Genomic DNA, 13,283 nt, shown 5'->3' with positions numbered 1-13,283 from the left:
AAATTCGGTTCAAAAGTAGTATAAATAGTACACTTTAATCTGAAGCATTATAATAAAAAGGAAAATCAGTTCTCTAATTAAAGTTATTATGCAAAACGTATAATAACTCCTTCTTTTAATTATATTAATAATGAAATATAAACTATGTACATACTAGTTGAATCCATTATCTATATAATATATTAAAGCTTAAACAGAGAAGTCTTTAATGTTACTCATCTTTAATTTAGAAATATTAATTTTTATATTCCATTGTAATCTACTATCATAGTCTCCACTTTCATTATGGAGGCGGACTCTATCCCATATTCTTCTGACTATATATCAAGTTCTGTCATCCTATATAATAGAATTACTTTGTAATACCTTTGATGTCTTATATTGGCCGAAAAGAAGAGAATAGAATAATTATTTACATTATTTATGGATGTTCTGCTAAGCATAATTTGATAGTAAAATACTTTATCAATATATCCCTGTGTTTAAGATAAGGTAATATAGCGTCAATCAACTCGAATAATAAAACTCCGTAATTAAAAGTATTTTATTATTAAGAAGAATAGCAAATTCTTTTATTTAATTCTATTTGAACTAATTCCAATAAACCAGGATAAAATTTGAAAAACAGCAACCCTGAAATTATAGTTTTCACACTTCAAATTCAGGCGATGTTAGTTTTTTTTTTTGGACGAATCAAAATTAATTTTCAGACGTTTAGCGTACCTTTTTTGGAAAAAGGAAAAATGGAAATCAGATAAAAGGAGAGACAAAATGTTAGACGAACTAAAATGCAACTGTAGGCTAACAGGTCACTTATTTTATTTTTTTTACCTCCTGCATACATGGATACTACTTGAGAACAACCTTAAGAAGGTTTAACTAGCGTATTATATAAAAAAAGATCCATCTTTTGGTATTGATTTAATTGTACAATGGGAAACCAATCTACGACTGCGCTGAGCAAATTTAAGGATTTTTTTTTTCTTCGATTTAGGGGTGGATTCTTAAAAACAGTCAGCTTCTCAAGCATTCGTACCATTATAGCACTACACGATGTAAGAGTGGGGCTCAAAACTCGTTTTTTATTCATAACCTACATCAAACCTTGGGAGCCAAAAAAAAAAAGATCCGAGATCTCTTTGTCTCTTTAAACTGACAAGTTCATATCTGTATTCAGCCAGTCTAAGAAACACACAAATAAGTAGATAGTCTGCGCTTGGACTATATAACTAATAAGCAAGACGTCTTTAGTGATAATCTTGTGATGTGATTTTCAATACATCATATCTTAATCCTATTGTATTGGATCCCAGATCGATAATTATGTACTGCATTTTTGCTATACTATTTCTTCCTCTCTCTTTTGCTGTTTGTCTTTTATTTTTTTTATCTTTCTTTTATTAATGGCACGTACACCCATATATCCTGAAGCCGAAACACTCATTGCAGCAAAAAAAAAGCTGGCAAAACTAGAAAACATTTCGAAGCTTTGGAAAATTTACCGCAAAAGAACAGGCTATTTCTGAACTCTGTATACACAGATGAATACACTTGCAGAGTCTCATTTTGTCGAAAGACAAGTGAACCTTCTGAAAGTGCTTCTCTTCAGTTAGATAATTTCAATCAAGAAGAGATTAATAAATATTTCAGACCGTGCACCGTAGACCCCGGCCGTAAAGAATGTATGTGTATCTTATCATGGAAACAATGATATTCAAAGTCTTTCTAGTGCATAGTATTACAATAGGATGGGAAATATGAATAGACTCAAAAAAAGAACACAAAAGAAAGCAAGAATTAAGTTTAACTAAAATTGAAACTGATATCCCAACACTAAAAACAGCATCATCAGAAGATCACCTTCAACATGTGTTATACATGATGGAGCATATGAGCCACTTATTTGAATTTTATGGGTTTTAACACTGCAAGATATCGATGGAAAAAAAAAACTATGTTGGCTCTCAAATCGCTATAGAATCAAGTGTCCATATTTTGTTAAATAGAGGTAATAAGTACAACAAGAATAAACGAAAGAATACGAAGAGAAACAGAAGAAGAAGAAAAGCCAGAAGGGTTGAAGACAATCAAGAGGAACGAGCAGCTGCCAATTCACAATTGAAAAGGTGTAGGAAGAACAAGAGCTGTTTCGAAGAAGGCGATCGCAAGAAAATGTCTCTTGTAATCTTTGGTGATGGCCTTCAAAACAAGGATCACATCAAATTCAAAGGTCTTTGACGCGGCATTTCAAGCAAGATGTATAGTCAATTAAAGCATAGAGAGAGATTTGGAGAGTTGTTACTTTTAGATATTAATGAGTATAAAACCTCCAAGGTTAGTACAACGATGTCCATATATCACATGTTCTAAACAGTATCCTTATAGATCTGTAACTCTCGCTTGAGTCAAGACCTCAAGAGTCTGAAATGTGGGGAAGGCGACGATATCAAACAAATCCATCAAGTATTGAAGTGCAACACTTGCAATATTTTTTGGAATCGTGATGTGATGGCATCCAAGAATATGTTTCTGATTGCTTCTTCAATTTGGAATGGGAACGATCGCTCTACTGTCTTCATATAACAAAGCGCCACCTCCAATGTAATTGCCACATCTAACTCCGGTGAGGTGCTGGCTTAAAGATTTTACAGGTAAGAAGTCTTTACGAAGCTCATCTAACGTTCTGTCTCCATTTAATTTCTCCTTTGTCCCATTTTTGCGTCTGTATCTGAATTTCCTTTTTTCATTCATCCAAAAAAGGTAAACAAACTATCTGAAAATTGATTTTAATTCGTCCAAAAAAATACTAATAAACATCGTCTAAATTTGAAGTAGAAATATTGTTGTATAAGCAAATTAAAAGGATTTTTCTTTAGCGATCTGACCAGGGCAAAACAGTATATAAATGCTATGTGCTCATTGGTCATTTTTTAATTTTCAAATAAAATTCTTCTTTAATCGTATACTCAAATTCAACAAGATATGTAGCCCGTCCTATTCATTTTACTAAGCAACCATTTTTGAACTCCGTTTTTTTTTTTTTTTTTTTTTTAAATATCTTCACATAAATTATCAGTTGCTAGATTCTTATATCATTATTGTAAATATACTACTGCATATAAAGCTTTCAACTTTTATTCAAAAATCAATAAACGATTAAAGCCTACTAAAAGTAAAGTTGAAAATAAAAAAAAAGAAGTTTAGGTACTCAATTTCAATACTCGATGAATGCAAATTCAGCCAATGTTGTTTATATTTCGAAAACAAATGATGAATCTTAGGCTATATAAAAAAGACAGACACATACATTTATAGCAAAACATTATTAACCCTTTTATTTACTTCAATGTTGATGAAGATTGATTATCTAACGCAATTGTTTATTTTCATTTGTAATGAATGTACATATTAAAACTGTAAAATAAAATAACATAACATATATCACTTATAGAATCGAGATAGTCCCATCTCCATCAATAAGGTTATTATTACCCGCTTACATCATTCCACAAATGTGGGACATTTAGAGGAAGAATTTATATCAAAAGAAGAATACAGAAATGATATTTGTTTAGCTATAACTAGACTTTTCGGGATATACTTTGAGTAGTGTCTATATTTATATATATGCATATATGTATATGTGTATATTTTTAATATGATACAATACAACTAACTAGCCATTTATATTTCAGTAACAAGAAAATAAAAAAAAAAGGAAACTATTTCTTTTATTAGAAATTATATTCATACATGTAAACTCAGAAGGATATTATTTCACTATATCTCTATTATTATCATTTTTTGTATGAAATTAGATACTATTACTTTTAAGCGAATAATTTCAAATGTATCTTAAATGAAATACATTCATGCACAAATAAACAATAAAAACGTCACTATACTTTTTTTCTATTTTCTCCTATTCTATGTTTTCTCCTCTTTGGCACACGCCCCCTTTTTTTTTTTATTTTTTTTATTCTCACACAGAAAAAGTTTAAATGTGTTACTTTTTTTTTTTTTTTTTTTTTTTTTTTTTTTTTTTAAAAAAAAATCTGTATAAATACAAATATATTTTTATTTTTTAATCTTTTTTTATATTTTTATTCTCAATTTTATATATTTATTATATAATTCACATCTACAAGATAATATACACAAAATATAACGAATTTATGTAAATATATACATATACAAATACATATACATTTATATATACATAATAGATATATACACACATACATACAGACATACATATAGACACACATTATTTATTTTATACATTTACATATATAAATTTTTCTTACAAAATATATTATAATATATTTTGTTCAATTTTTTTTTTTCTTTATTTATTTATTTTATTTTATTTTTTTTTTTAAAAAAAAAAAAAAAATTCTATAAAGGTCAGAGCGCTAATGAAACGTTCTTGTGCAGGAGATAATTCACCACTTATAAAAAAGAAAATTCGTGATAATTCAGAAGAATTTTCGTCGTCAATTACTCAATCATCTGCTAAACTTAAATCTAACATGAGCTTACTTTCTTATATTCACGATCTTGTACATAATCTCGAACAAGGTGATATTGATCACTGTTTATCTAATTCTATAGACACTTCGAAACTTGGTGACAAATTATCAAAACAGGACTCTGAAAAATTATCTTCAATAGACCTGATGCTTAAAAAAATTGCACAACGTCAGCTACAGTTAGAGACTGAAAATTTAAGAAGCCGAATTATGATCCAACAACAGCATCAATTATTAACCGCACATGATCACGAGGAAACATCTCATACAAATAATCGTCATTCTTCTAATCATACCATAACTTCGGATGAAGATAATTTAACTACTATTCATGACTCTTCTTTATTAGAAAAATTAGAAAATTCTTATCGTCAATTACAACCGGAAACACCAACTGGTTATTTTGGTAAATTGCAAAGTACATTTTATTTTAATAAACTATATATTTATTGACAAATATATCTTTTCGTCTTTTTATATAAATATATATATGTATATATATATTTATTTATTTATTTTCTAATTGTTAGCTGATAACGTCAATTCATCTTCAACATCATCAACTCCTGCTGCAGTAGCAGGTTCTAACTCTTCTGTTCTTTCTACCCCACCTTTCAATATTTCATCAACAGCTACAGCTTATCCTGTTTATTTTACAAATGCAACAAGTTCAGATAATATTGTTTGTCCTGATTGTGTTATTCAGGCTGTTAAAGTAGCTTCTGGTGTCTTTAACGGAGACCTCGGTCGTCGTATTACTTGCGAACATGAGCGTTGTGTCATACCCGGTTCACAACTTGAACTTAATGCCCCTATCAACACCCTCAAGAACGCTGTTAACGCAATGGCCGATCGTCTTCAACTTGTAACGGATGAAGTTAATTTTGTCGCTCATGAAACAGCTGTAAATGGTAAGTTAGGTGTTCAAGCTCGTTGTGTTAAAGAAATGAAAGGTCTTTGGCATGATTTTGTTGTAAATCTGAATAGTATGACAAGGAATCATCTTGAACAAGTTAGAGATATCGCTGATGTTTCTACTGCTATTGCTCGTGGTGATCTCAGTAAGGCTATGACTGTACCTGTTAAAGGTGAAACTTTGGTTCTTAAAAATACATTTAATACGATGGGTAACAAAAAAAAAAAAGATCTATAATATAATAACAAACATATATCTTATATCTATTTTTGTATATACATATACATATACTTATATAAAGTCAATCAATTGAATTTATTTGCTTCTGAAGTTTCAAGAGTGGCTCACGAAGTAGGTACGGAGGGAAAACTAGGTGCTCAAGCTAAAGTACAAGGTGCTGATGGAATTTGGAAAGAATTAACGGATAATGTCAATACAATGGCTGCTAATTTAACAAATCAAGTCAGAGATATTGCTCAAGTTTCAAAATCAGTGGCTCGTGGTGATTTAACTAAAAAAGTCACTGTAGAGGTAAAAGGTGAAATGCTTGATTTAAAAAATACGATTAATACCATGGTCGATCAATTATCTATCTTCGCTACAGAGGTCACAAGAGTTTCATTAGAGGTAGGTACAGAAGGTATCTTGGGTGGTCAAGCCGTTGTCAAAGATGTGGGTGGTACTTGGAAGGATTTAACAGATAATGTAAACATGATGGCTTTAAAAATTACAAATCAAGTTAGAGATATTGCGGTTGTTGCTAAAGCTGTTGCTCGTGGTGATCTATCTAAAAAAGTGAAAGCAAATGCTCAAGGCGAAGTTTTGGAATTGAAAAATACAATGAACAAAATGGTAAGTCATATATATAAATATGTATATATAAAAATATATAAAGAGCCATCCCCTTGTATATCTTAATTTTTTTTTTTTTGTAGGTGGATCAGTTGATTCTTTTCTCAGCAGAAGTGCGGCGTGTTTCATTAGAAGTAGGTGTAGAAGGAAAACTAGGAGGTCAAGCTGTTGTTAAGGACGTTGGTGGGACATGGAAAGACCTTACAGATAATGTCAATACTATGGCTGCTAATCTTACAACTCAAGTACGTTCAATTGCTGAAGTGACAAAGGCAGTTGCTAAAGGTGATCTATCTAAGAAAATTGAAGTAGAAACTCGTGGTGAAATATTAGATCTTAAGAATACCGTCAATGACATGGTGGATCAGCTAAGGGTATTTGCCTCTGAGGTCACCAGGGTGGCTAGAGAAGTGGGTACAGATGGTAAACTTGGAGGACAAGCGCAAGTTCCCAATGTGGATGGTACCTGGAAGGACTTGACAGATAATGTAAACACGATGGCAACAAACTTGACTACTCAGGTACGTTCCATTGCTGTCGTCACTAAGGCTGTTGCCAACGGTGATCTTTCTAAAAAGATTCAAGTGGATGTAAGTGGTGAAATATCAGATCTAAAGGATACAGTAAATAACATGGTGGATCAATTGCGAGTGTTTGCTTCAGAAGTCACCCGTGTTGCTCGAGAAGTCGGAACAGAGGGCAAATTAGGTGGCGAAGCAATCGTACCAAGTGTGAGTGGTACTTGGAAGGATTTGACGGATAATGTAAATACGATGGCAGCTAATTTAACTACTCAAGTAAGATCGATTGCTGAAGTGACTAAGGCCGTAGCCAAAGGTGATCTCTCCAAGAAAATAGACGTCGAAACACAGGGCGAAATTTTAGATCTTAAAAACACAGTCAATAGCATGGTGGATCAACTAAACGTTTTCGCAGCAGAAGTAACTAGGGTAGCCAAGGAAGTCGGTACAGACGGTAAATTAGGTGGTCAAGCGCAAGTTCCGAATGTGGATGGTACCTGGAAGGACCTGACGGATAACGTCAATCATATGGCTACTAATTTAACAAACCAAGTAAGATCTATTGCAGAAGTGACAAAGGCCGTGGCTCTAGGTGATCTATCTAAAAAGATTGAAGTTGAGTCAGGTGGTGAGATACTAGATCTTAAAAATATAGTGAACAACATGGTGGATCAGTTGCGTGTCTTTGCCTCTGAGGTAACTCGCGTCTCAAAAGAAGTAGGTACAGAGGGTAAATTAGGTGGGCAAGCTGTAGTCCAAGGCGTAGCAGGTACTTGGAAACACTTGACAGATAATGTAAACATTATGGCTGCTAATCTCACCAACCAAGTAAGATCAATAGCAGAAGTCACTAAATCTGTAGCCCTAGGTGATTTATCAAAGAAAATTGAGGTTGAGTCTGGTGGCGAAATCCTCGAACTTAAAAATATTGTCAATAACATGGTGGACCAGTTACGTATATTCGCCTCTGAAGTGACTCGTGTCTCTAAGGAGGTAGGTACGGAAGGTAAACTGGGTGGTCAAGCCATGGTTCCTAATGTCGCTGGTACGTGGTACGAACTCACAAATAATGTCAACATCATGGCCGCCAATTTAACATCTCAGGTACGCTCAATTGCGGAGGTGACAAAGGCCGTAGCTCTAGGCGATCTATCTAAAAAGATTGAAGTTGAGTCAGGGGGTGAAATCCTTGAACTTAAGGATATTGTAAATGGTATGGTGGACCAATTACGTATATTTGCTTCTGAAGTTACACGTGTCTCAAAAGAAGTTGGCACAGACGGTAAGTTGGGTGGTCAAGCTAGTGTACCTAATGTAGCTGGTACTTGGTACGAATTGACCGATAATGTAAATATCATGGCTGCAAACCTTACAACTCAAGTACGTTCAATTGCCGAGGTCACTAAAGCAGTCGCAAGTGGTGATCTATCCAAAAAAATTGAAGTGGAAACTCGTGGTGAAATATTAGATCTTAAAAATACTGTCAATGACATGGTGGATCAGCTAAGAGTATTCGCCTCTGAGGTCACCAGAGTGGCCAGAGAGGTAGGTACAGATGGTAAACTAGGTGGCCAAGCTCGCGTTCCGAATGTGGATGGTACCTGGAAGGACTTGACGGATAATGTAAACACGATGGCTACTAATTTAACAAACCAAGTAAGATCTATTGCAGAGGTAACAAAGGCTGTAGCTCTAGGTGATCTATCTAAAAAGATTGAAGTTGAGTCAGGCGGTGAGATACTGGATCTTAAAAATATTGTCAATTCTATGGTGGATCAACTTCGTGAATTTTCTTCTGAAGTAACAAGAGTAGCTCGTGAAGTCGGTACTGAAGGAAAATTAGGTGGTCAAGCTATTGTTCAAGGAGTAGCAGGCACTTGGATGGATTTGACAGATAACGTCAATACAATGGCTGCTAATCTTACAACTCAAGTACGTTCGATTGCTGAAGTTACTAAAGCAGTCGCGAGTGGTGACCTATCTAAAAAAATAGAAGTGGAAACTCGTGGTGAGATACTAGATCTTAAAAATACGGTCAATGAAATGGTGGATCAGCTGAGAGTATTTGCCTCTGAAGTCACACGAGTCGCCAAAGAAGTCGGTACAGAAGGTAAATTAGGAGGACAGGCTACTGTAGAGGGGGTTGCAGGCACTTGGCTGGACCTAACAGATAATGTCAATACTATGGCTGCTAATCTGACTACACAAGTGCGTTCTATTGCAGAAGTGACTAAAGCAGTAGCTCTTGGTGACTTATCGAAAAAAATTGAAGTTGAATCTGGTGGTGAAATTTTAGATTTAAAGGATACAGTTAATGGCATGGTGGATCAACTTCGTATTTTTGCTGCTGAAGTAACTCGTGTCTCTAAGGAAGTAGGTACAGAAGGCAAACTAGGTGGCCAGGCTATGGTTCCTAATGTCGCTGGTACGTGGTATGAACTAACCGATAATGTCAATATCATGGCTGCCAATTTAACAAACCAAGTAAGATCTATTGCAGAGGTAACAAAGGCCGTAGCTCTAGGTGATCTATCTAAAAAGATTGAAGTCGAGTCAGGTGGTGAGATACTGGATCTTAAAAATATAGTGAATAACATGGTGGACCAATTACGTATATTTGCCTCTGAGGTAACTCGCGTCTCAAAAGAAGTAGGTACAGAGGGTAAGTTGGGTGGCCAGGCTGTAGTCCAAGGCGTAGCAGGAACCTGGAATGAATTAACTGATAATGTAAACATCATGGCTGCAAACCTTACAACTCAAGTACGTTCAATTGCCGAGGTCACTAAAGCAGTCGCAAGTGGTGATCTATCTAAAAAAATTGAAGTGGAAACTCGTGGTGAAATATTAGATCTTAAGAATATTGTAAATTCAATGGTGGATCAACTAAGGGTATTTGCCTCTGAGGTTACCAGAGTGGCTAGAGAAGTAGGTACAGATGGTAAACTTGGAGGACAAGCTCGCGTTCCGAATGTGGATGGTACCTGGAAGGACTTGACGGATAATGTAAACACGATGGCTACTAATTTAACAAACCAAGTACGTTCCATTGCAGAAGTTACTAAAGCAGTAGCTCTAGGTGATCTATCTAAAAAGATCGAAGTTGAGTCAGGCGGTGAGATACTGGATCTTAAAAATATTGTCAATTCTATGGTGGATCAACTTCGTATTTTTGCTTCTGAAGTAACAAGAGTAGCTAAGGAAGTAGGAACAGAAGGTAAATTAGGTGGTCAGGCCATAGTGGAAGGCGTCGCTGGTACTTGGATGGATTTAACGGATAATGTAAATATTATGGCTGCTAATTTAACTACACAAGTACGTTCCATTGCAGAAGTGACTAAAGCAGTAGCTCTTGGTGATTTATCGAAAAAAATTGAAGTTGAGTCTGGAGGCGAAATTCTTGAACTTAAGGATATTGTAAATGACATGGTGGATCAACTTCGCATTTTTGCTTCTGAAGTTACACGTGTCTCGAAAGAAGTCGGTACAGAAGGTAAATTAGGTGGACAAGCTCGTGTTCCTAATGTTGCCGGTACTTGGATGGATCTTACTGATAATGTAAATACAATGGCTGCAAATCTTACAACTCAAGTACGGTCGATTGCTGAAGTTACTAAAGCTGTAGCAAGTGGTGATTTATCAAAGAAGATTCACGTTGAAACTCGGGGCGAGATTTTGGATTTGAAGATTACAGTGAACTCAATGGTAGATCAACTTCGTGAATTTTCATCTGAGGTAACAAGAGTGGCTCGTGAAGTTGGCACAGAGGGAGCCTTAGGTGGTCAAGCTCATGTTCGAGGGGTTGCAGGTACTTGGAAAGATTTAACTGATAATGTGAACACAATGGCTTCAAATCTTACTACCCAAGTACGTTCAATTGCTGTGGTTACAAAGGCTGTAGCGAGTGGTGATTTATCAAAGAAGATTGATGTTGAAACTCGCGGTGAAATTCGAGAATTAAAGTAAAAAAAAAAAAAAAAAAAAAAAAAAAAAAAAAAAAAAAAAAAAAAAAAAAGAGGAATCTATGTATATCTCCTGTTTATTTATTTTTTCTAATCATTATTATTATTATTATTACTATTAGGGAAACTGTAAATGATATGGTGGATCAATTACGTGTGTTCGCTGCAGAGGTTACTCGAGTTGCTCGAGAAGTTGGTACTGAAGGTATACTTGGTGGTCAAGCGACAATTGTTGGTGTTGATGGTACTTGGAAAGATCTAACAGATAATGTAAATCTTATGGCAAGCAACCTGACTGATCAGCTTAGAGCTATTGCTGCAGTTTGTAAAGCTGTAGCACAAGGTGATCTTAGCAAAAAAATTGAAGTTGAAGTCCACGGTGAAATTGCTGAATTGAAAAATACAATTAATACGATGGTAGACCAATTAAGCTCATTTGCCTCTGAAGTCACACGCGTAGCTAAAGAAGTAGGTACTGAAGGTAAATTAGGAGTCCAAGCTCAAGTTAAGGATATTGAAGGCTTATGGCGTGATATTACAAGTAATGTCAATACAATGGCTTCTAATTTAACCACCCAAGTGCGTGCGTTTGCTCAAATTTCTGCTGCTGCTACTGAAAATGACTTTTCTCGTCTCATCACAGTTGAAGCTTCTGGTGAAATGGATTCTTTAAAAACCAAAATTAATCAAATGGTTGGCTCTCTTCGCGATGCTATTCAAAAGAATAGATTGGCTCGAGAAGCTGCTGAATTAGCGAATAGATCCAAGAGCGAATTTCTAGCTAATATGAGTCATGAAATTCGAACCCCTATGAACGGTATTATTGGTATGACATCGCTTACACTTGAAACTGAGTTGAATAGACAACAAAGAGAGAATTTGATGATTGTTTCTAGTTTAGCAAATAGTTTGCTAACGATCATAGATGATATTTTGGATATTTCAAAGATTGAAGCGGGTCGAATGACAATTGAATCCATTCCTTTCTCATTACGCTCCGCTGTCTTTAGTGTTCTGAAGACATTAGCAGTAAAAGCGAATCAGAAAAAGCTTGACCTCATATACCATGTTGATCAGCTTATTCCGGATCAATTAATCGGTGATCCACTTCGTTTACGACAAGTCATTACAAATTTGATTGGCAATGCAGTGAAATTTACTACACAAGGCGAGGTTGTTCTTCGTACACGAGCTGTTCGTATGGAAGATAATACTGTTACATTAGAGTTTTGTGTAAGTGATACTGGTATTGGCATCCAAGAGGATAAATTGAATGTTATATTTGATACTTTTTGTCAAGCAGATGGAAGCACTACGTAAGTTTAGTTAAATACTATATACTTTATATTTATTTATTTATTATTTTAAATATGATATGATATGGTAGTCGAGAATATGGTGGTACTGGATTAGGTTTATCTATCTCTAGACACCTTGTACAGCTAATGGGTGGTGATTTATGGGTTGAGTCAAAATATGGAAAAGGATCTGAATTCTATTTCACAGTCAATCTTCTTAGATATGATCTTCAGCAAAAAGAAGTTTTTGATAAGATACGTCAATTCCGTAATAGAAGAGTTTTGTTTTTAGATACTATGAATGATCAGACAGAGGTCTTGAATAAAGTAACATCGCTTGGATTGAAGCCTTATCGTGTTAGTAATATTGAAGAGGCAGCAAGAGTTGCGAATGCCAATTCTAGCAAGATTAAACATGCACCTTTCTTTGATACAGTTATCATTGATAAAATGACATTAGCAGAAAAAATTAGAGAAATTATCCCACTTCGTTATACACCTATTGTTCTTATTGCTCCAGAAGTTCATCTTTTAAATATGAAACTTTGCATTGATTTGGGCATTACAGGTTATATTAACACACCGGCTAACCTTGCAGACATAGTTGCCGTTCTTCTTCCTGCTTTAGAAAGTCATGCAGCACTTCCTAGTGATGCCTCTAAATCAGTACCTTTAGAAATTTTATTAGCAGAAGATAATGATGTTAACCAAAAACTTGCAGTTCGAATTTTGGAAAAGTTTGGACATCATGTTAAAGTAGTAGCTAATGGTAAATTAGCTGTAGAAGCGTATGAATCGCAAAATTTTGATTTAATCTTGATGGATGTACAAATGCCTGTTATGGGAGGTTTTGAAGCGACACAAAAGATTCGTGAAATTGAAAGGAATTTGAACAATTCGCATATACCTATTATTGCATTAACAGCACATGCTATGATTGGAGATAGAGAAAAATGTCTACAAGCTGGCATGGTAAATAATATAAAGAAGTATATATGTCTATGTACGTACTAACTTTTATATTTATAAAATACCATTCTAGGATGAATATGTTACCAAGCCCTTAAGATTCCCTGAATTGATTGCCGCTATTAAAAAGTTTGCTCCTCAGTCAGCACACATGTTGATAGAGGGTAAACTCAAGTCACTTAAGAAATAACAATAATAAATTATATATAGAAAAGATTTTTTTAAAAAAAAAAAAA

At 34.5% G+C, this 13,283-nt stretch overlaps 2 protein-coding genes across 2 annotated transcripts; both read left to right on the top strand.

The window, feature by feature from the left end:
- Positions 1 to 788: 788 nt before the first annotated feature.
- On the top strand, positions 789 to 2,317 carry BX663DRAFT_543989 (uncharacterized protein). The gene is made up of 3 exons (XM_051530870.1): positions 789 to 1,055; positions 1,511 to 1,682; positions 2,009 to 2,317. The coding sequence occupies exons 1-3, from the start codon at positions 933 to 935 to the stop codon at positions 2,236 to 2,238; spliced, it is 525 nt and encodes a 174-aa protein (XP_051381629.1). The 5' UTR covers positions 789 to 932; the 3' UTR covers positions 2,239 to 2,317.
- Positions 2,318 to 4,112: 1,795 nt separating this feature from the next.
- BX663DRAFT_543988 (uncharacterized protein) lies at positions 4,113 to 13,270 on the top strand. Its single transcript, XM_051530869.1, has 9 exons — positions 4,113 to 4,177; positions 4,407 to 4,938; positions 5,063 to 5,659; positions 5,750 to 6,300; positions 6,384 to 8,931; positions 8,992 to 10,780; positions 10,903 to 12,096; positions 12,168 to 13,050; positions 13,121 to 13,270. The coding sequence occupies exons 2-9, from the start codon at positions 4,419 to 4,421 to the stop codon at positions 13,235 to 13,237; spliced, it is 8,199 nt and encodes a 2,732-aa protein (XP_051381628.1). The 5' UTR covers positions 4,113 to 4,177; positions 4,407 to 4,418; the 3' UTR covers positions 13,238 to 13,270.
- Positions 13,271 to 13,283: the final 13 nt, after the last annotated feature.

Source organism: Cokeromyces recurvatus, assembly GCF_025118155.1.
Source record: "Cokeromyces recurvatus strain NRRL 2243 chromosome Unknown BX663scaffold_17, whole genome shotgun sequence".
NCBI classification, from domain to species: domain Eukaryota; kingdom Fungi; phylum Mucoromycota; class Mucoromycetes; order Mucorales; family Mucoraceae; genus Cokeromyces; species Cokeromyces recurvatus.
This window is presented reverse-complemented; position numbering and strand designations above follow the sequence as displayed.

What these genes read in the sequence shown, in the direction of transcription:
- BX663DRAFT_543989 (XM_051530870.1), top strand. Translation starts at nt 933, where the DNA reads ATGGGAAACCAATCTACGACTGCGCTGAGCAAATTTAAGGATTTTTTT. An exon ending in CCATTATAGCACTACACGAT is followed by an intron (nt 1,056 to 1,510) that starts GTAAGAGTGGGG and finishes TTACCGCAAAAG; the next exon opens with AACAGGCTATTTCTGAACTC. An exon ending in AGACCCCGGCCGTAAAGAAT is followed by an intron (nt 1,683 to 2,008) that starts GTATGTGTATCT and finishes TGTTAAATAGAG; the next exon opens with GTAATAAGTACAACAAGAAT.
- BX663DRAFT_543988 (XM_051530869.1), top strand. Translation starts at nt 4,419, where the DNA reads ATGAAACGTTCTTGTGCAGGAGATAATTCACCACTTATAAAAAAGAAA. An exon ending in AAATACATTTAATACGATGG is followed by an intron (nt 5,660 to 5,749) that starts GTAACAAAAAAA and finishes ACTTATATAAAG; the next exon opens with TCAATCAATTGAATTTATTT. An exon ending in CAAGCAGATGGAAGCACTAC is followed by an intron (nt 12,097 to 12,167) that starts GTAAGTTTAGTT and finishes ATGATATGGTAG; the next exon opens with TCGAGAATATGGTGGTACTG.